The sequence below is a fragment of the Clupea harengus genome, chromosome 12 (genome assembly GCF_900700415.2).
Source record: "Clupea harengus chromosome 12, Ch_v2.0.2, whole genome shotgun sequence".
Lineage (NCBI taxonomy): Eukaryota > Metazoa > Chordata > Actinopteri > Clupeiformes > Clupeidae > Clupea > Clupea harengus.
In genome coordinates this window covers 13,213,965-13,235,559 of record NC_045163.1, presented here as the reverse complement: position 1 = coordinate 13,235,559, position 21,595 = coordinate 13,213,965, and the positions used below count along the sequence as shown (strand labels likewise).

The window sequence follows — 21,595 nt, the reverse complement described above, 5'->3', positions numbered from 1 at the left end:
TTTCATATATATATTTTTATTATTATTTTAGTTCTCGGTATGACACCCTTCCAATATATCTTTCACTGACAATGCGATGAACATTTTTTCCCCCCTACACAGGACAGCTAAAACAAGCTTTTTTATGAAAGAGGGGTTGTGCAGTTTCTCACTTTTAAAATCACATAATGCCAAACCCCATCTCCAAGAAGTGCATTTGTTTCCTTTGTTCCATCCTTGCATGGAACACATTTTCATATGACCAAGAAGGTCTGGTCACAGATCCTTGTGGATGCAAACAATTTGGACAACTTGACACATTATCACACATCACAAGGTGCAAGTAATAATTTAAAGACATAAACACTATTTGTATATTTGTATTTTTGCTGTACAATCTGTATACAAATCTACCTATGGTAAATTGGCACAGTCCATCCTCTTCAAGAATTCCCACGCATCCAATCCAAGAGCAACATTTATTCAGAACAGATCAAGCAAGAGGAAGAGGAAAGTGCCGCACAGATTGTAGGAGAAGAAAGCATGTGTGATCTGCCGTTAAAAGACTTACAGAGCTTGTGTTTGAGAGGGCCAAAATCAAAGCTAAACATTGAGAGCATATAGTATATACTCCAGATTTAGATTTACCACAGTAACACACATACATGTTCAGATGTCAGAGATGTCATGCATTGAGACAGTGTCTCTGGAAACGGAGCCATTACTGCAGATACAGAGTGTCCTCTAAATTTCAACTAGTGCATGTAGATTAGGTGAATGACTTGATCTTGTCTTTTTTTTAAACTTTTACTTCTCCTTTGATGTATGCACAAATGAGGAATTCACATCAAGACAGTCATCTGGAATGAACCCATCACCAACCAAAGCCAAGACAAAAAACAAAACAAACAAACAAAAACACCCCCTTCAAACAGACGCTTGGTGTGTTGGTGTTTCAGAAGGTAAACCTTGGAGGCCTTATAATCCATCTTCATATTCTTGGGGTGTGCTCGTAAGTGTGTATGCGCCAAGTGTGTGAGTGCCTTCGTACTTGTCTGACACGTGTCTGACATGTCCTGTCTCTGTCTCTGTCTGTCTCTGTCCCTCAAGCATTCTGCAGCAGGGCGGAGTAGATCATCTTGGTGATCTGCAGCACGGCAGCATGCAGCGAGTACTGCACCAGCACCGCCCCGAAGCCCTTGTAGAAGCCCAGCGTGCCCTCCTCGCGGCCGATGGTGTTTACGCACTCGCGCAGGCTCTCGTACTGCGTGTTGATGGGCACCACCTCGAAGCCCAGGTCGGTGTTGTCGATGATGGTGCGAGTGCCCTGGATGTGGAGCCGGTGCAGCACCGTTTCCACAGGGTAGAGCAGCACGTCGGCGCACAGGCTGCCGCAGAAGCTGGCCATGAGCTCGGGGAAGTAGGCGTCCAGCATGCTCTGCACGGCGTCCGCCTGGCCCGAGGCGGCGCCATCGTTCTTCGACGGGGAGGGTGGCGAGGAGGGGGGTGAAGGCCGGCGGCGGCGGAGCAGCGCCAGGACGAGCTTCTGCACGGTGGAGCTGACGATGTAGTGCAGGATGCCGTGGAGAGCGGTGGGCAGGACCAGCGCCCACAGGGGCAGCAGCCGCTTGCTGTGCGGCACGCCAAGGCCCATGACGCGGCCCACGCCCTCCTTCACGCAGTCCAGGATGCCCGGGTTGTCCCGAATGATCTCACTCTGCGTGAACACACACACACACACACACACACACACACACCAAGAACGTTTTTTTTTTTTTTGCTGTAATTAAATCAACTAAAGCAAAAGGCAAACATATTTGGGTATTCAAAATGATATATAACTTTAAGGTTAATTACAGACTCTTCTATAAAGTTCATCTGGTGAAGAATGGCACTTTTCTTATGCTTCCCAGAAGAGAACTTGATGACAATCGCTAATGTTCAGCTATGAATCTTGCTGTGGTTATCATGAGGAGGGCCAGACAACTCCAAAAACATGGTTTCAATTTCAAAAGAGAACATGAATATAGATTCATATATTTAATATAAAATTGTTTCATCTGAAAGTGTCTACTAATGTGACCTAATGTGTATACACAAATGACTGCTCTCATTAACTCTTTTCAAAAACGTTTGTGCTTGGTTGTTCTCAAAAGCAGGCTCATGTTTCACTTAGGATAAATGTAGGCTTTGTAGGAATAATAATAATAATATCCTACTAATAATAACAACAACAACAACTACTACTACTGCTGCTGCTGCTGCTGCTGCTATCTATCTATCTATCCATGGGGGTGGCCCAAGTACTGTAGAACAGTTTTCAGTTTTTGAAAGCCCTGGTGTAGGGGACTCCTAACTTCCTCTAGTGTACATATATCCAAAAAAGAACACAACAACACAATTCACTAAAGAAGGAATCCACAGTGAAAGGTGTTCATCACAAATACTGTTAATCACAACTAAAAAACATCTGAAAGAAAAACGTCATACCCATTAATCAGAATGCATATTTTACTGAATACTGACCTGAACGGTCTCAATGAGACTTGCAGAGTAGAAAGGCATGGCAACAACATACGTCAGACTGAGAAGAAAACAAAAAGATGAAACAAACCATGACCACAGATGCAATCACAGCATGACAATAACTACGATAAATCTGCAAAAAAAGAAAACACGCAACTGGGCTGACCTTTTCATTTCAGTATGGAACATAACCTTTTTGCAAGCTCCATGAGTTAGAGGTCTGAGGTCAAATGTAACTTCTTATCACAAGTAAAGCAAAAGGAAATTACCCTTTCAGCACTAGGTGTCCAACAACTTGCTTGGGGTTCCACTTGTGTGATAATTCTCTGTAAATGTAAAAACACCTGAATGAGAATCTCTAGTGATCTGACAAATGGCCACAAAGGCCTTTCCCTAAATCATGCTGATCAATTGATTTAGAAGAAGACCCAAGCAGTGGGAAATAAGTCAGACATAATGCAGTTAATCAGAAATTCATGGGGGAAAAAATGAAAATCAAAGAAAAAAAACAGTACCTATCAACACTGGTACTAGTTTGGTAAACTGGATATAGTGCAGTGAAGGAATAACGCTATGGGGCAAAGCATTCAATTTGACCAAAATACATTTTGACACAAAATACAACCCAATACAATACAAAATTAACACATGATTTTCTTGGATGATCACCATACAATGTGAGATTGTGGAGACTGAAAAACCTCCTACAGCTAGCACCTCAAGGTATAGGTTAGTCTTCTGTATCTATTACAGGGTATGTTGATGTTGAGGACTTCTGTTTTTCTTCCACAATTATTCCACACAACAAGTAAATCTCAACCAAGTTTAGTTGTTCATTTGTTCTTGGCATTCAAATGGCTGTGGGGATTTATTTACTATGCGAGGACATCTCCTTAAATACAGTATGGTAGTCTGTCAATACCTTGGTAAGGGAGTGCATTCACTGATGATGCCCTCTGTTCCAAGTGTGACTCCCTGGACTACAAAAGTGCTACCCATTCCTTTCCATAAAGCCTTTGGACCCTATGGGGAAAAACAAAGGAAAAAATGTCAGATGTAACCATGTCACGTGGGCAAATTTGTGGAGTTTTACTACGTGGGTTTTGGTGCCGTCATAGTGGCAAATCTGTGGTGTTTAATTACCTGAGATTTTGTGAAGTTGTACATCACACTGACCGCAGTAAATGGGGACAGATGATAGTTCCGTGCGTGATAATTAACCTACAATCAAAAAGCGAACATTGTGGAAATGGAGAATGCCGTCAACCTCTAAAAAGATGAATATTAAGAAACATCAGTTGCATCTATGCTCTCAATTCCTTCAACTTCAACTCTGAACACATCAAGAAAACTATGAGCAAAAAAGCCTGCAGGTCTCTGAAGAGAACATTTCATGTGTGGCTGCCTAGAACAGAATCTGAAGCATGTAGTGGGAATAAACTCATAAGATCAAGGACTGCTGATGAATGATGTATTGCATTTTGGGTCATGCACAAGCTCAGACTCAAAACTAATTTGGTCATCTGCTGTGTATGAAACTGTCATTTTCACCAAAGATCTGATCTGGGAGCCTGAAAGAGAGGGATCTGATCTGGGAACATGAAAGAGGGGTATCTGAGGTGGTACGATGTGAACGCTTTTCATTGCCATGCTTACCTGGCATTGGCGACGAAACACGATGCATGGATGAGCCAGGACATTTTCTGTAAAGAGGCTGAATAAAAAGTGAAGGGTGAATAAAAAGCACACTTAGTGCGGAAGCTGGACGTCTACAGTCTGGCCAAAGATAGTAAGAATTGTTAACGTCAATATGTAGATTTGCTGTCCAGACAAAAATAAATAGTTCTACTCATTCAATAATATTCTGAAAGCATAATTGTTTCAGAATAAACATGGTTTTAAAATAGTTTTGTTCATTCTTTGCATGATGGTAGTCAGTTTAAGGCTTTTATGCATTAAGCATTTCTCAATTACAGTTTTCTGAATCTAAATAGGAAAATAAATGTATAAGAACCCAAAGCAAAGAATCAGGACATTGGGAAATACGAACATATGGCCATTGTTTTTTCGGTATGACATTATGGTGGTAGGTTGGTGAACATGTTTATTTAGGATGACAAAAAGTTACATATTGTGCCTTTACCCTAATTGTAAAATCATCTAAATCTAAAATGTAATTTTACATGAAATACAAAAATACAGTTCAGCATGAACAATAAATTGGTATTGATATCAAATACAGAATTATGCACATAAAAGAGGAGCTTAATACCTTGCGAGTCCAATGCCAAATCCCGCAAATCGGTTTAACTGCTCTAAAAACAAACAGATAAACCGAAATTAGACTATTAGAAATTAAGCATGTAAATATTAAACACTTAAAATATTATTTTGTAGGTCAAAAGATTCAAAGGAAAAATTACAACACTGTAGAAATAAGCTTTTTGTGAGCATGGAGAAATTACAGGACTTTTTTATTTCAGCTCCTGAAACATGGTAAATATTGCGTATATACTTAGATGTAGGTGCTTTAACGGTAAACTGGTCCTCTTGAATCACAAGACGTGTTTGTATTGTCCACCTTAATGTGGAGGTCAACCCATCTAAAAATAACAACAAAACTGTCTGGGGAAGCCCTTGCTTGACTCACCAAAATAAATACTGACGCAACTCTAAACCTTCAGATAACATACCCTGGAAGCACCACAGAAAGAAAACATTGTGTATATAGTGTCTTGCATAATATGTCTCAACGGCAAAAACAAAAAGTCCTGGTGGCTGAAATAAATTGTTTCCCTCTCTGCTATGTCAATAAGGGCAGAAGAAGTGTTTAGGAAATTAACTAAAGACACCGTCTTGCCTACTTGCCAACCTCCAGCATTTCCCTCAAAACCGCACAACCAAATGACAGTACAATGTCATTAATAAAATCTGAATTAGTCTGACATTACGAAACTGCAGGCAGCCGTAAGAGCTGAAATAGAAAATGGAATTCTGGCTACAAAATATAAGCCAGCCAGTATTAGCTTCTCAAAAAGTAAAGACAAGGGTTGCATTTCTGGGTTTACTGGAGCCGGAGCCCCTCCTCATGAGCCTGTAATGTGTTGTTTATGTCTTATAAACAACGGAAGAGCAGGAGCAACCCACTCACTTACCAATGACGTCATACATTTTATTTGTACGATGCAACACTGAGAGGTGACTAAAGTTGCGGAATGTGTGTAAATAAAGAAAATAAGAGTTGCCACCAAGTGTCCTCCAACCGTTAGTCACAAAGTACAGGCCATTGCCTGACGCCAACTCTGCTGAGTCACTGCTGGTTCCATTCTTCAGAAATGGTGACTTGACTTTATTCAGTTTATGTTTGCAGAGAATGTGCAAACTAATGCACATATCCAATCATCTGTCAGTTTAGCCATTCAGGCTAATTTTGAACTGTAAGATGTGCTTCGGCCCTAGACAGAAAGGCCCAAGGCTCAGTGTCACCACCCTTTCAGAGAGGGATGCAGCAAGATGACAACGACATGATTACAGAGATCTGAAGCTAATGGTAGAGGGGTACTACATAGAATATGTTAGCTATAAAAGGCACAGTCTGCGATTCTAATCCAATCACTTTAGGGCAAATTCAGCTTATTGGTTTTCATGGTCTTCTAGCGGGCCATTCAGTGAGTGTGCTCAGAAAAAAACGCCTATGTTCTTACACCCTAGCAGTTTAAATGGGAAGCATAGTATACCGGACCGACCCATAAACAATTCGAGGCAAGAATCACTATCTGCTATAACAGTATTTTCCACTCATAAACTTCATAGACAAAAATTACCACACAACCAGCACTATTTTCTCCTCCAGAAAATAGATTTTTGCAATAACTGGTGTTTTTAATAACTTAAACAGGACTGGAAGAATCAAACTGCAAATCTGCTGGATGCACTGTGGTCATGTGTTTGTGTGCACGTCTTTAAGATTAACTTTGATTTACACAACTTTATGCACTAGACCACAGCTTTAAAAACAAATATTATTTTTGCCACTATAAATTATGCCACATTTAGTCCTATTTCTTTTTCATTTTTATGAATTACACTTCTCAAATCATCTCAAATGTCCATCCACATTAAAACAAAACAACTGTGCTTTCGTGCACTCTACCAAGTCTGGGGAGGTTTATCATGGCAGGTATTCATCATTTTGGGTAATATGATCTAGTGAAAAAGTTACCATTAGTCAATTGAAAAAAAAAATTATTGGTTTTTCGTGCATGAAATTATTCTTTAGAAATTTGCCTCTATTCTGAGTTTCTGGCAAAGCCAAGTGGGGTCTACTCTGCATTACAATACACATGAAACACTCCTTAAAGCTTTACCAGAATAGTCTTTCCTAATTGGGCATATATTATGCCTGCTCTATTGCATAGGCTGTACTATGAAAGTAACAACCAATTTAAAAAGCTTGTTATAACCTTCTTACCAATTTCCCGAAAAGTTTATGGGAGGTGTCATTTTGGGCATACAGGCTTACTGGTCTAAATCATTTAGCTACATAGCTGCATTATAGCTTCACTGAAATAACGCAAAACACAAGGTTTGGATAATGGGTACACCTGGATAATGTGGGGTAGTGGAACTGAAGCAGATTCACCAGAATGTGCAGCTGTCTGAAACCCCTAAATCAGCTGTCAATCACGTAGCTTGTATTTTCATTACTCATAGTTTGAAGTTGCTTTTCTACTGTACAACAACCAAAACAGCTGTAATGTATTAGGATTTTGCATGCACTCCAAGACTGTATGGATATGAAACCATTTGAAGTACCGTGCATATAAAATATTCAGCGTTATCATTACGGACAGTTGGCTACCTATGGAAAGCCCCATGTCACACATCTCTCCCATGTAAACCTACCGGATGGTGGAGCCGCTGCCTGAGGATCGTCGGACCCCGGAGGTGCAGGGCCCGTCTCAGATTGAGGTGTTCGCTCATCGAAATGCAAATTTCGGCTACCAGGGATGTCAGGGGGGGTCGTGACCCACTGCTGCAGGTCAGCATTAGATGCATTATTGAATGACCTTCCAGAGTAGCCCCCACCGTATGACGGATCCTCCCTTCCCCTATAACCTAAGCCGTCAAAGCTATCAGGTCGTCGAGAAGTCATGTTGAAGAAATTAGCTAAGTGACGCTGATTTTAAATAGGAATATCGTTGTTGTATTTCGCAGGGTAGCATAAGCTACACAGGACAAAAAGAAAACATTGAAAACAACAAATAACCTGCCACTGGTGATTAAAATTGAACTGGGGATATGTTGTCAAGCAAACCAACAAGCTAGCTACCAAAACAACGCAATGGCACTGAACTTTCACCACCGGAAGCTTTGTTCTGTTTCCTGCTGCAAGTGCAGACCGGGACATGTAGTTAATCTTACATGCGCATCACTAAATGCAAAAGTAAAAGATCAAATCATCAATCAAAAGATCATACATTCCATTTGCTTCTCTGAATGATTTGAATCATGAAAAAGGGGTGCCGTGTAGTTTAATAAAAGCTAAGCATAAATGTACAGCAGTTGAATACATCAATTAGAGCATGTATCACATTAGTACACATTATCTGGCTTAGTCTACATCAGGCTATTTTATTTCTCTGTAACTAACACCATGGCATGAGTTAAGCCTATGGTGTCAATGGCAGGTACAATTAGTTTTTGAACCAGTTTCCTGGTCATATTGTGGTATGAAAACTAATATGAACAAGTTGTTCGTATTAGGCCTAATGCTTCACCACCCGCTGCCGAAGACTGAAGTAGAATGATCTCACATAATTTTCGCGTTCGCTCCTGTCCTGTCCTTTTTTTGTCTCTCTCCCCTTCTCTGGAAGGAGACGTGAAATGAGCATGACTGTGCGTTCTCGTGGCCATAGCAACACCAGAAGAAAACGTTCTCACTGGAAGCTCTCAAAACTTGCTAAAGCTTTCAGCCTGGTTTGTATAGGCCTACTTTCCGGTGGACATCTGGAGAAGTTCGAGTTATAGGCTACGAGTTCTAGGCTATCAAAACTAACCAGTCGTGTACGATGCCCATTAGGACAATTCCAGTTGTTCACAGCTTGGCAGTGATTTCCCAATCACATCAAAAGGATCTCCAGGCACGACTCATCAGGAGGTCTGAAGTCTCCAAAGAAGCTATAAACACCACGAGTTTTCATGCTACCAAGTGAGTTTATAGATGACATTTCAATAGTCTTGCATTTGGTTCAGCCTATTGGATAGAATATTTAGTAGTTGGTTTTAACTACTAACTAACTGTGTAATTTTCTAGAAACCCATTTGAAATAACAGAAGAGTTTATTGAACATTTCAACCATGCGCAGAGTGGTCAGGATCAAGAAAAGTACATCGGACTTGCCAACCAGCTCCTCAATGGCATCAAGGTAATAGTGATGTTGCGTTCTCGAACGATTCTTTTTAACACTTCTTTGGTAAGAACAAAGCGAACCGAGTCGTATTTATTAATTTTGTATTGTTGTGCCCAAATTTCACTGCCTGTCCTAAATACTCTCCACTCCCCTATATGTGAACAGTGAGAACCAGGCAGTCACAAGAGGTAGACATTGTTGTGTTGCCGCATCCGTGTGCACGTCTGCAAGCAAGTATAATCAAGGCCTTAGTGAGAACAAAGCAGTGAATCAGTAGCATAGGCAGAAATATTAATTTGGGTGTGAGTGTGCCTATGGGATATAAGGTGTGCAAGTGCAAGAATCTAAGCAAAAAGTGATCTGTAGATCAACCATAACAGTAGGCAAATTAAGTTTAAAAACTATCAGTTTTTTTTTTTTTTTTACATTGTATCTTTAGCAGGCTACTGGTATTGTTTACGGTTGCTTAGCAACATGTCATCGTCTCAAGAAATAAGTTGGCGGAGGCAATCTGCAACATTATTTTTTCATTTAATACCGCAATTATTTCCTCAAAAACATTTGAGCACAACTGTTGTACAATAGAAAGAAAACATGTCTATAAAAAAAATCGACGAGATGGCCCCTCTGGTCGGCAGCGGTGGTGTTGTGAGCCTCTGAGCTGACTGTGGTGGGGCTTCAGTGCACAGATGTATACATCCACATCCATCGTGTCTCACCACCTGACTAACAGATCCAGCCCAATGATGCATGGGTCCTGGATTTTGACCAGCCAGAACGGGTGGTGGACTGTCATCTGCAGAGTCTTCTTCCTCTGCATCTGCTCGCTCTCCTGTAAATGTGGCTATGTGGAGCGTGGTTGCCTTCCAGCCAGGTCTCAGCTCCCTAGTCCCGGGCAAGGCGTTTGTGGCCCGCTGTGCCACCCCTCTCCAGCAGTGGTGGTGGCTTGTCAAGTCGCTTCCTCCTCCTTGCTCTCCTCCAGGTTGGCCTGGCGCACCCGATGCTTTATACAGGTGTAGATCAGCAGCATAGGTGCCCAGGCTCTGCTTCTCGTTCTGGCAGCGGCTGACCAGCTTATCTCTGGAGTCATCTTAGAAGTTCCGCTATCCTTCTCGCGCTGTAGTGCTCCCTCAATGATTGGCCAGCTGGCCTGCTCTGCTGGTTTGGAGATTGGTGAGGACCTGCAGCGCTTTTCCTTCCAAAGCGAGAGTGACCTGGGCTCCTGTCGCCTCTGCTGACCAGGAATTGAACCAGGCTGCCAGCTGGACCTGGATGAGGTACGTCTTGAACCGGTGCTCTATGTTGTCGAAGCTTCATCGCTGCTCGCGGAGGTGGTCCTGCTGCCATAGTCCCTGGTTGAGTGACAGTGCAGCTGCCTCCACTGTTCTCCCCGGGCACTGGTGCACCCAGTCCCTGGTCCTGGTGGGGCTGCAGCGTCGACTCCATTTCCTGACGATCCCAGGTCCTGGCGGGGGTGGCGGAGTTGGCGACCTGCTGCTTCCTCGCCATCCCAGCTGGAAACACTGACACAGAGGGGCAGGAATGGCCCTATTAGGTCTAGTCCCAACATAACAAAGACACTGACGGCGCACAGCTAACTCAGACTAACACAGGGGCTAACACACACCCACAGCATTACCACAGAACACACAGACGAACGCTACAAGTAGTCACTCACTTTACACTTGACAGAAAATGAGGGCAATACACACAAATTCGAACACAGATATCCACACTATTCTTGCACATAGCATGATGGGAACCAACTCAGAATCTTTTTCATTTCACACACGTTCAAACGGGCTTGTTTCTTTGTGCAGTCTTTATTGCACTGTCCCATGCTCTAGGCACTCTCATTCACTTCAAGTGAATAGAGGGATTCTCTACATTTCCTGAAAATGAGCTGCTGCCACTTAGGTTGTGTGTGGCACCCTCTGTGATGGCACAGCTTTCTTGAGTGTGCGTACCATAAACGAGAATTTTGTGGGCGCCCCTGATTCCCATCACTATAAGTTAAGTGCGATGGGGAGTACTGTCAGTTCAGTTAAGTAGCCTACTGACAGCCATACCAATGTGTGTTTAGTATTATGGGCAGACCACAGAGCAGGAAGGCCTTGGTGTGAAGTCGGGTGGTGTGACCGTATGTACTGGATGTACAATAAGAGTTGTAAACTGACATCACATACAAAATTTGTCCAAACTAATTCTAAAAGTGCTTATTAAAACAGTGATGCACTTTCATTTTTCAGTACATACTTTTAGATGAGATGTTATTTAAGCAAGACTATAATTGATTTAACAATAATTGGTCTTAACTGTAACTGCACTAATCTTTAAAGTTATGGTCTCTCATATCACCGCTCATACTGAGAATGCCCAGTAGGGGGAGACATACGTCTTTCTCTAGTTTTCCTGGCTGCACCATTGACCTCAAGCAAACTCTTGACTCTTTAACAGCGTCGAGCCGGACTAAAGTCCATGGGAGAAGGGAACCATGTTGAACTTCCTCTTGCCTGGAGAGAGCTGCTCTGGCTGAGATTGTGTAATGGACAAATACAAAATGGTGGGTAGATGGCCTTAAATTGATAAGACAGACATTCTGGGAACCCTTAGGTGACAGCCTATGTTATCACCTCAAGCCAAACAGAATATTACCACCATGAATTGTCGTTTATCTAATCTGCAAAACAATTTAACCACTGATGGTAGGACAAACCGTGTTTTTCTCTTGTGTTTGTAGCTGCCTTGGATGCCCTTTTGGTGTCTCTGGATCAGGCACCACTGCATACTGATCAGATCCCTGTTCTGTTTTACCTGGGGGAGTCAGTGCTCTACACAGTGTGGTCGGATGCCTCGTCTAAACCCAACCTGTACACATGTGAAATGAAGTTGCTCAAGGTTTCTTTGTTTTCTTTCCCATGCTTTGTGTCTAGTTTCAGTTTCAGTTCCTCTTCCTGGTAACATTGTTTTCAGATACGAGAGTTTTTGTTAATGTAGTTTATTTATAACGGTTTATATATCCCTGATAATGATAGGTTTAAATAAAATTGAAGCACAGTAGCCAGAATATACTGTAAGAGTGCATCTCCTAGAAACATATTTTCATCTGTTATGCGTATGTTTTTTTTCTCTTCAGCTTGGATATTTGGTGTTTCTCAGGCTGTTTCTCTTCTATGTGGCAGAGAACCTGATTGGATATGAGGACAGTAGAGCTCATCTTCGCAGTTTTCTAAGCGGTATTACAAATTGATCAGTCCAGAGATTCTCTCGGACTCAATAACATTCCGGTAGAAAAATGTGTCAATTATAACATGAATGATACAGGGACATTGGCTACTCATTCCATCAACTAGATTTTGATGGAATTTTTCAGTAAAAATGTATCCAGTTTCACATTTTTTTTATTCCTTCAGCTCTGTCACATTGTGAGGCATGCTATCATCAATTTCCGGACATTTCATTTGCTGTGAACTTCATGATACATGTCGGACAGATAATATGTGGAAGAAAAACCAGCAGTCAGGATTTGGAGCAGGTATCCTGATTCAGGGGGTTCATTTAAGGTCATCTGCAATGCAGTATAACTTTGGAACACAGTCTTAAGTCCCTGAAATATCTGTTGGTAGATAAATAAAGAATTAAAGGATAACTGATATGATAACAGAACGTGGAGAAGTGAATACAAAAGAGCTTTCAAAATGATTCATAGGAACATTCCACTTCATTGAACAGCTAACGCTCTAGTGAAATCTAAGCTGGAGGCCCATCATGTATTGTACAATACTAAGGGACAAATGTTAGTGTAGTTCTGTTTAAATTGTACAGGATTAGGTAGCTACCGATGTTTATCGATCGCACCGATTAAACGCAATCTAAGTGAGGACCAGGCAGAGACTTACTGTAATCTATGGCCCTCTAAGTAGTAGTGAAAAAGTAATTATTTGTAAGTAGGTATGAGTGCTGATTTCATGACTTGATTCTCCTAACAGCAGGTCAGTGCAACAGAAGCTCAGGAGTACGAGGTGAGCCATTTCCTGTGGCAGTGTCTGCTCTGCTGGTATTCGGTGCAGCACAGCATCCCTCAGCTGCCCCAGGTGATGGAGCACCTCTTCCTGCATAGAGACCAGATGCTGCAAGACAACTGGTGAGTCTGCAACAGTAGAGGGAATATGTTACATTTGGGTATCATAGTCTTTTTTGAAGATGCTCTCGAAAATACTAAAATCGAACCCTTATTCAAACTACTGTCTATTTACAAAAAAAAAAAAAAAACATTCTAAGCAGGACTAACAAGGGCTCTTAATAGAACCTCCAAGGGTTCTGCTATAGGGTCAAGCTGTAGAGTGGGAACTTGATCAGATTAGTTGAACTGGGCTGTGGAGTTTGCAGAGCACAGAGCTTGCAGAAACTGCTTGAAGTAGTATTTCATAACATTTGTATCAGTGTAGCCTTTAACTCTTTTTCTCTCTACATAACTCTTTGACAAAAATAAGACTTGGTTGACAAATATAAACTCTCCACTGGTCTTTTAATTGGGATAATTCTCATGTAGGCACCTCTGTTGTTGTTGTTGTTGTTGTTGTTGTTGATATCTCCTCAGTTTGATATGCTCTATGCTGAACTCTCCAGAAACGTATGTCACTCTCGTCTCAGGGTGGACGGTAGCTTGGGACTCCTGGTGCTCGGTGAGGCGGCTAAGACCAGCATGCTCTGCCTGCAGGCCCTAATGAGCCTTCAGACGAGGCAGAGGCATGAGAGCGGCTCGGTAGTGGAGAAGGTAATGCCAGTGCAGGTGCTCTGCCTTACGGCTCTGTGTGACCAGCTGGTCCTCTCACGGCTAACATCAGGGGGTGCAAGAGCCTTTGCTTAGTCAGCTGTGTGGTCTGTTTTCCAAGAATTTACACAAACAAAAAACAAGAGACCAAGGAGTGCCGGTGTTTGTTTGTTTGTTTACGTCTGCTTGTTCATCCTCACGTGTTTGATACTGGGGCAATATGTTCTGAGTTAACAGGGTGGGACGGCACCGAGGGCCGCCTGGCCTTGGCAGTTGGAGCATACTTATTGCGGTGTGTTGGCCGACGTTTGCCTGCAAAGCAAGAGTGCGGAGATACAGAAAGTGGCACTAGTGGGTCAAGCAAGCCAGCCTGGACAGAGAGACCCCGGAGGACTGCTGTCTCTCCTGAACCTATGTGAGTCCAGTAACAAGACACAGGCAGGCTAGGCAGCACCTGGATGAACCCATAACAACACCAACACCACACGTTGTAACCTCCTTACAAGCATATTGTGTCGATATTGGGCTCTTGCTGGTTCATATCTTGCTGGGAGGTATCATGATTTAGCAGTTATCCCACCTAAAAGTAGTGAAGGATCTCTGTCCCTGAAAGTTTTTGAGAGTCCTTGAAGCCCACCTGTGAACTAACATTATTGCCCGAGTCCTCTTAATACCTTATGTTCTACCTCAGCATAGCTGCCCTCTCCGTGTCTCTTCCCCTGAGCAGATCTACAAATCATCCGTCATGCTCGAGCATTATTTACATTAATCACCCACAAGTGACATTGGCCCCATATCAAAGCATTTTAAATGGATCTCACCTTGTCCTCCACTCTCCTGGGCACCAGCCCCGCTGATGAGTAAGATTACAGAGAGGAGTACTACTCACAACTCTTTCTCTGGAGCGAAACGACCCGATGCGAGAGACCACTCTCACCTCACCAGGCGCTCAGGAATTAATAAAGGAGACATAGGGAGGGCGGTGTGTGTGTGTGTGTGTGTGCGTGCAGGTGTGCGTGTGTGTGTGTGTGTGTGTGAGAGGTTTGCCAGTTTTTCACGAAGGCAGCACTCTGTACAATAAAATGTCAGTGATTCTCTGAAAACAAAGACTACATAGTATGTAGTGGGGCTGCCAGAAATCTACCTCCTGGAGCGATGCACTTCTGCACAGTTTAGTGACAACGCTGCCCCAAATTAATCTGGGGCAGCTAATCAAGCCCTTCTGGCAGTCTGAACTATAGGGCCATGTGTGCTTTCTCTTTTTCTCTTTTTTTGTTTATTAGTTCATTTAGGTCCTACTTCTTTTAATCTGTCTATTTCTCTATGTCTGTATATATCCATCCATCCATCCATGAATACATACATAAATCCATACTTCCACACATCCACACATCCATACATCCATACATCCATACATGTAGCCTGACTGTGAGTGGGGTGTGTGTGTTGTGTCTGCAGCAGGGGACGAGGGGGACTGGAGGCTGCGCTACAGCGCGGTGCAGGCCGTGGCCTGCGTGTGCCAGGGAGTCGAGCCCCGGGGAGGACTGAGGACCGTTGCCTGGCTGGCCCTCCAGGAGCAGCTGAGCCACACGCCGGACGAGAGCGTCCGCACAGCCATGACACTCATGGAGGTACAGGAAGACCAGAATTAATTTGGGGGGGGGATACAGAGAGGGGGTGGTGTTTATTTTGAATACTCAGTTTCTGTATTGCGGGTTGAGAATAGGTACTGACGTGAAGTAACTAGCAGAGAAAATGCAGAAAAGTATTTTTTTTAAACGAGCACTTTGTTAGTGAGAAAGCATAATTAATTATGCTTGTTGCTCCAGACTGTAGTTCTTCACTCTTGTGACTGGAATGTCCTGTGTTTCTCCAAACACCATCTGCTACAAAGGCTGTCCATGCCAGGAAAATCTGGGTTTCAACACAACACTTTATGACCTCAAAGCAGGTCAAATTGCTGGTGAAATACTTGAGCAGAGGAGTCAAATTGCTATCCTCTGAGTTAGCATTCAGCTTCATCAAGCCAAAGAAATACTTGCAATCCCAAGTTGTTGCACATATTAACGTACTTAGCTGGCTTCATATCTGAAAAACAACGTGTTGTTTTTTTTATGAAGCAAAGCCCTTGTGACAAACCTGTGAGATGGTTGATTGAAAGGGTACCTAATCTTTTTAAGCTTCAACAGTCATTTTTCCTTTTCATCACCGCCTGCAGAGACATCATCTGCATTCCTAATAGAATCAAACTCACTGAGCCAGGGGAGGAAATGAAGACCTCAGTATCCTCACTTAGAAACGGCATTTAACCCTGTAAAAAAAAACTAGTACTTCCAGGCAACATGAAGCAAACAACATGTTCTGGAGAGACAGGAGTGTACAGTGGGTAGGCCTGGCACTCTGTGGGGAAAAAAGAGTGAAATTCTCTTGCGCGTGAAAGTGGGGCGGCTGATCACATCCTGCGGCAGGGAACAAAGGCCTCCGCGTCTCCCAGGTGATTGCTCTGGCGGCCAGACAAAGGCCTCTGTGAAGGCATCAGCCGAGATACCAGCTGCGCGTGCGTCTGGCCTACGTCTGGCCTGGATGTGGCTTGTAGTAAGACGATGTTCCGGGGAGGGAGGCAGGGCCGATGTCTCTTTGATGTGATGGTGTGACGAGAAGCCCCTCACCGCTGTTCTATTGTCCGTGTTAAGAGTTTGGTGCTCGCCAACCAGTCCTCTACCCAACAGGAGAAAAATAGACAAGAAGAAAAGAAAAAAAACATAGAGATGGCAAAAATATTGGGAACGTGATTAACTTCTCAAGGTGAACCATCAGTGATGGGGAAACTCTTTCTTCATGGGAGGCCTTGAAATAGATCACAGTCTGTTCCATGGCAACACAGAATTGCCCTTCATTTCGTCTTAATTGAGGAAGCCAAAAGAAGTATCCTCCACTAGCGTGCTTGTTTTTAAGTCCTCTTTTTTCGTGTGCAGGGTAGGTGAATCACTAATTCAAAGTTAGAGCCTCCTGCTGTTTTGTCAGTTCAGACTCTTTCTGTGCTTGACCTCACGCCCTCCAGGAGATGTCTTGTATGCTGTGCCTCTGAAAAAAAAAAACTTTCTGGAATATTTAAAAGAAAAAAGTAGATGGGTAAAATGGCTTAATAACTTGAGATGTGAGGAGCAAAAGTCGTGGGTATTTCAGTGCAAGACGAGCTTGCTTTCCTCCTCATCTCATTAGTTCCTCCTGGCAGGCACATACAAAGCACATATTACAAACCAATGAGCAATTGTTTTACATCTGAAAGGATTAATTCATCACTGTCTGAATGCTTGCAACTTGTTACGCAGGCCTCCAAACAAAAAAGTAATTAAAATATTCATACTGTAAGTATGCAAGCATCACTCAAATGTCTTTTGGGTAAATACCCAATCAAGTCAGACTTTATCATTTCTAGTAGCATGAGATGAATGTTAAATATTGTGCAATAGAATGCAAATGGAATGGTTCATATTTAAGTGCAAGTCGGACTAGTAGGAATGTAGGCCAATGTAGGAAAGTAATAATGTAAAGAGACAGAAGTATTGACCCCTCCAGTGAAAAGAACATTTCTAACCCTGTTATCATGTCCATATGGTGTTTTTTATATGATACAAGACAAAGTTAAATATAATAAAAGTTAAATATAAAGCTAAATATGCAGTCAACGTCATGGCTGAGTATTTTCACCTTGAAACGGCAGGGTACCAATAACATACCCTCTGGAACCAATCCCATCAACTTGTAGGGTGGGGCGTTACATGTCATTAGCATAAGGCTATGTCCAAACGAGAGCTATCAGAGGTGAAGCCAGGAGTAGCTCATTTGCATATTCATAGCTCCGCGAATACTAATTGAGCAAAGGTGTAGAATGCTATCCAAGCCATTATAAGGTGATGAAAAAAAAAACATCTAAATATGTCATTTTGAGGAACAAAGATGAGTTTTTAGGGGTTTAATCAATGCCGGGAGAGGAACTTTAAGAAATCACATTACAACATAATTTGTGTACATGTATTAGCTATGCTTTTATTTTACATTTCCTAGTACAAAGAATCCTGTGGGTCAAATAATATTTGTTTATACTATATTACTAATTATTACTTTGTTACACCATATACTATACTATAAACTTTATAGTATATGGTGTAACAAAGTAATAAAGGCCCAAAACAACAGTGACTGGGCCAAGAAAGGCACCATGCGTACAGTTTACAGGGCTCTTAAAATGTTTGATAGATTTTTTTACTGAGAATTGACATGATATGAAATTGGAATAAAGGGTCTTTATAAAATGTATATGAAATGCAATGAAATGTGAGAGAGGAGGCCCTTGTTCTAGGCTTTGGTGGGTGCTTTGGACAAACCCCTTCAATCTGAGGGGGCACGGAGCCCGTCCAGCCCTCCAGCCGCCCCAGCGTGCGAGCGCCTCATCTCCTACCGGCTAGTGCACTTCCTGTCGTGCCTCTACCTCCCCCCGACCCCCCACGAGCTCCCCGTCCACTACCAGCTGTACAGCGGGCCTAGGAAACGCGTCCTACAGAAGTCTAAACCTGAAGACGGGCAGGTGTCGCCCCACAGGATCCGTTTTAAGACCCCTGTGCCAGCGCCAAAGGTGGACAGTGCACTTCAGACACCAAGGTGATGACAACTTCACCCCTCACATATGCTTTTTTTTTTGTTTTTTTTTATGTAATGGCTTTGTGGTTCTCTTATGCTGCAATGTAATGCTGGAAATTAGATACTGTGCCCAAAATGTCACCAGTACCTTTTATGTTATCCTTATGATGATTACCATATTATTTATGGTGAAATATTTGTTGCTTTGTCAGAACTGTGCTACTTTGTCACTGTGTTGTGTGTAAGTCTTAGTCCCCACTTTAAATATATTTCAGATCAAGTCAGAAACAACAAGCTCCCGGGGACTTTGTGACCCGTACAGACATAGATCTGTGGAAAGTCGTTGAGGATCAGGTGAGGTTGGCTGGATCTAGATCAGGGGTGCCCAATGCGTCGATCGCGATAGACCAGTCGATCGCAAAGCTTATGGTGGTAGATCGTGTCATTTAAAAAAAAATTAAAATAACGTTTTTTTTTCTTCTTTTTTTTTCTATAAATCGCCAGATCACAACGGAAGTAATTTAAGGTTACCTTTCTTATAGAACAGATATTGCTTTTTCGTGTATTAAACAAAATAAAAAGCCTTATGTTATTTAGCTGTGAATAATGAAGGAAGCAATAAATCCGATTATTATCCAAACCCTTGAGAGCTGTTGCCATGGAGATTTAACGTTACTTTCTGTTTGAAGATAAAGTAGCAGGGAGTGTTGAAGAATGGATGACTTGAAATTGGATGACTTTAAATTAATATATGAAATTGAACATCAACAACTTTACGGATAAAATAAATAAACAAGGATAGCAAAACAGATTGATACGCATAGAATGAGAACGGCAGAAACGCAGGCAGGACGTCAGATGACGACAGATCACAGACACAGGCTGGTTTTTTTCCCTCATATGTGAAGACATTAATAATAACATTTTATTCAGTCTTACTGATGGTCCTTCTGTAATGCCAACAGGTGCACTGTGTTGTGGATAAGTTTTGTAGTCCTGGTAATCTTTTGTTTAGCATATTGGCAAGGTTATTCATTTTTGTTCTTGATGAATGAATGTTTGTTTATTAATTTTTCAACAAATAACTCAATTATGATTACAAAGAGGAAAATTCGCAACAAACACCTAAAAACACAGCAACTTTCATCTGAACTTTTTGGAAAAGCTCCCTCGAAACCAAGAATTTTAGGCCGCAACTATCTCAAATAATGTCACCAATATCACCATGATTCCTTTAAGTGTCTGTGTGCCCCCCCCCCCTTTTTAGCCATGCATAGTCTCCATTTATGTTTTGTGGTAGATCATTTTTAGTTGGTCATTTTAAAAGTAGATCACAAGCCAAAAAAGTGTGGGCACCCCTGATCTAGATGATCTGTTGTTACTCAGCATCATCCTCACTGCACTGATTCACATACAGATTAAGTCCAGAGGCTTTCCAGTGATTTAGGATGGAGGTGACTAAACACATTAAGTCCAGTATAGTAAACAGTGGCTGAAATCTTTATGACCTGGACAATCTCCGGGTGTATTTATTACATGGGCAGCGTACCAACATAAAACATGGATTTTAGCCCATGTAAGTAAATACCTTGCCCTGTCAACACCACCCACTGTCCTTGACACTGCTGTGAATCCATCCATTTGATGCAAGGATGGCAAATCAGAGTAGCACTCCTAACCTACTGTGCACTCTCTCTCTCTGCTCTTTGGTACTTTTGTGGTTTTGTCTAATTTGATTGGTTAGCATTAGCATTATAGTATTAGCTTTGTGTTTACCGTCAACAGGACTCCTAACTTAACGTATCTTGATTGGTGTTCCTCAACTGTAGGTTGCTTTGGGTAAAAAAATTCTGCCGAATGATAAATGTAAATGTAAGTGTGATAAAATGTACAGCTTGGACTTCCAGTGAAGAGGATGTACCAGACACGGTTGTGAGAGTTTCCTGATAACCTTTACAGAAAATACCTCAGATTTGATTTCTTTTTACTGCAGTTAAGCTGTGTATCTCCTTCAGTAAAATGTAATACTTAGCAATACTTTTGAGCCTGCTGCTTGTGCAGGTAGGGGAGGGAGTGTGGAGTGTTTCTGGTGAGCGTTCTTTTTCTGAAGATGATCCTGCTGGGCTGTACGGCTCATAGCTCACACTTGATTTCCAGACGTGGTAGATGTGGCTAGATTTTCAAAGGTATCTAAACACAGTCTGGACTTCTTGCGGCTCTAAATTCAAAGCTTTCAGGTCTCCTTGCCAATAGAAATAAGAAAATGACCCATCAAAAAAGCGCCATTGTCACTGATCGCTTGTGCAAGACCACATTTTGAGACAGAGGTCATAAATTGTATCTTTTTTTTTTGTAGTGGCAGAAGGAATTGCAAATCAAAATAGCGGAGGAAGAGGAGATTGAAAAGGAAGAAATGGCCAAGCACCAGAAAAAAGATGAGGAGAAGTTTAAAGACATCATGGCGAGGCGAAAGGAGATATTGAAAAAGGACACTAAACCCTATGAATTCTGTGCGAAAATACAAGACTGAAATTGCAGTTGAGTTCAGTGTTTTTACATTAGTATAGAATTAACTATATATTAGATGTCCCAATTATGATTCTGATAGAGATCTCCCAACTTGATTTGTCATATTATTATTGACTAAATGTGTAAAGTATATTGGCTTACTCATCAGAACGTATTTCTCCACAATGATGAGCAAGCCGTATTGTTAAGGCCTACAAGAAGGTAAAATCCAAGTTTATCCAAGAAATGTTCTGATATTCTAGCCGGATACATATTTATACACAGATTTATACACTCTCTTGTGCTCTTAAGTCTGCAAAACATATGGAGTTGGTATTCACTGCAACCATCCTAAACCTCTGTACGGGGACTGTTTAATAATTGTGTCTGTGTTTCTTCATTTTTTGAACAATTTCAACCATAGGAATTCCAACCATTTAATTATGGATTTGAACACAGGGCCGTAAATACACCATGGAATGTGATGATTACGCAATCTCTCAAAAGTTTATTTTTAAATTTCACCACGTATGTTGTTTTTGGCAGTGCCGTGTGTTTTTTTGCATGCTTTTTAAGTTAGTCTTACGGGCAAGATCAAGCCATGTTTAGGTTGTTTTCTTATCTTAAAAGATTGTTTATTGTTTGTTTTGTTGAATATTTATCTTTCATTACAATTGAGTAAAACAGAATTACAAAATGTGCCTGTTAAATAAGTGAATAGACGCAACTAGTATATACAATTGCATAATTTAAA

The 21,595-nt window shown here is 41.8% G+C and overlaps 2 protein-coding genes across 3 annotated transcripts; one reads left to right on the top strand and one right to left on the bottom strand.

Annotated features, from left to right (window-relative positions):
- On the bottom strand, window positions 1-7,907 carry slc25a46 (solute carrier family 25 member 46). Its single transcript, XM_012817105.3, has 8 exons — window positions 7,411-7,907; window positions 4,778-4,820; window positions 4,162-4,219; window positions 3,649-3,726; window positions 3,428-3,528; window positions 2,775-2,831; window positions 2,506-2,563; window positions 1-1,696 (listed from the first exon to the last, which is right to left on the bottom strand). The coding sequence occupies exons 1-8, from the start codon at window positions 7,658-7,660 to the stop codon at window positions 1,085-1,087; spliced, it is 1,257 nt and encodes a 418-aa protein (XP_012672559.2). The 5' UTR covers window positions 7,661-7,907; the 3' UTR covers window positions 1-1,084.
- Window positions 7,908-8,281: 374 nt separating this feature from the next.
- tmem232 (transmembrane protein 232) lies at window positions 8,282-21,222 on the top strand. 2 transcript variants are annotated; one of them, XM_031577834.1, is made up of 13 exons: window positions 8,282-8,716; window positions 8,822-8,933; window positions 11,376-11,481; window positions 11,659-11,816; window positions 12,055-12,154; window positions 12,332-12,453; window positions 12,908-13,062; window positions 13,572-13,695; window positions 13,930-14,107; window positions 15,151-15,323; window positions 18,056-18,354; window positions 18,609-18,687; window positions 20,690-21,222. In XM_031577834.1, exons 1-13 carry the CDS (start codon window positions 8,577-8,579, stop codon window positions 20,861-20,863), a joined length of 1,920 nt encoding a protein of 639 aa, XP_031433694.1. In that variant the 5' UTR covers window positions 8,282-8,576; the 3' UTR covers window positions 20,864-21,222. The 2 variants fall into 2 exon arrangements, with proteins under 2 accessions (XP_031433694.1, XP_031433695.1); XM_031577835.1 differs by lacking the exon at window positions 18,609-18,687 and having other exon boundaries at window positions 20,690-20,760.
- The last annotated feature ends 373 nt before the right edge of the window (window positions 21,223-21,595 follow it).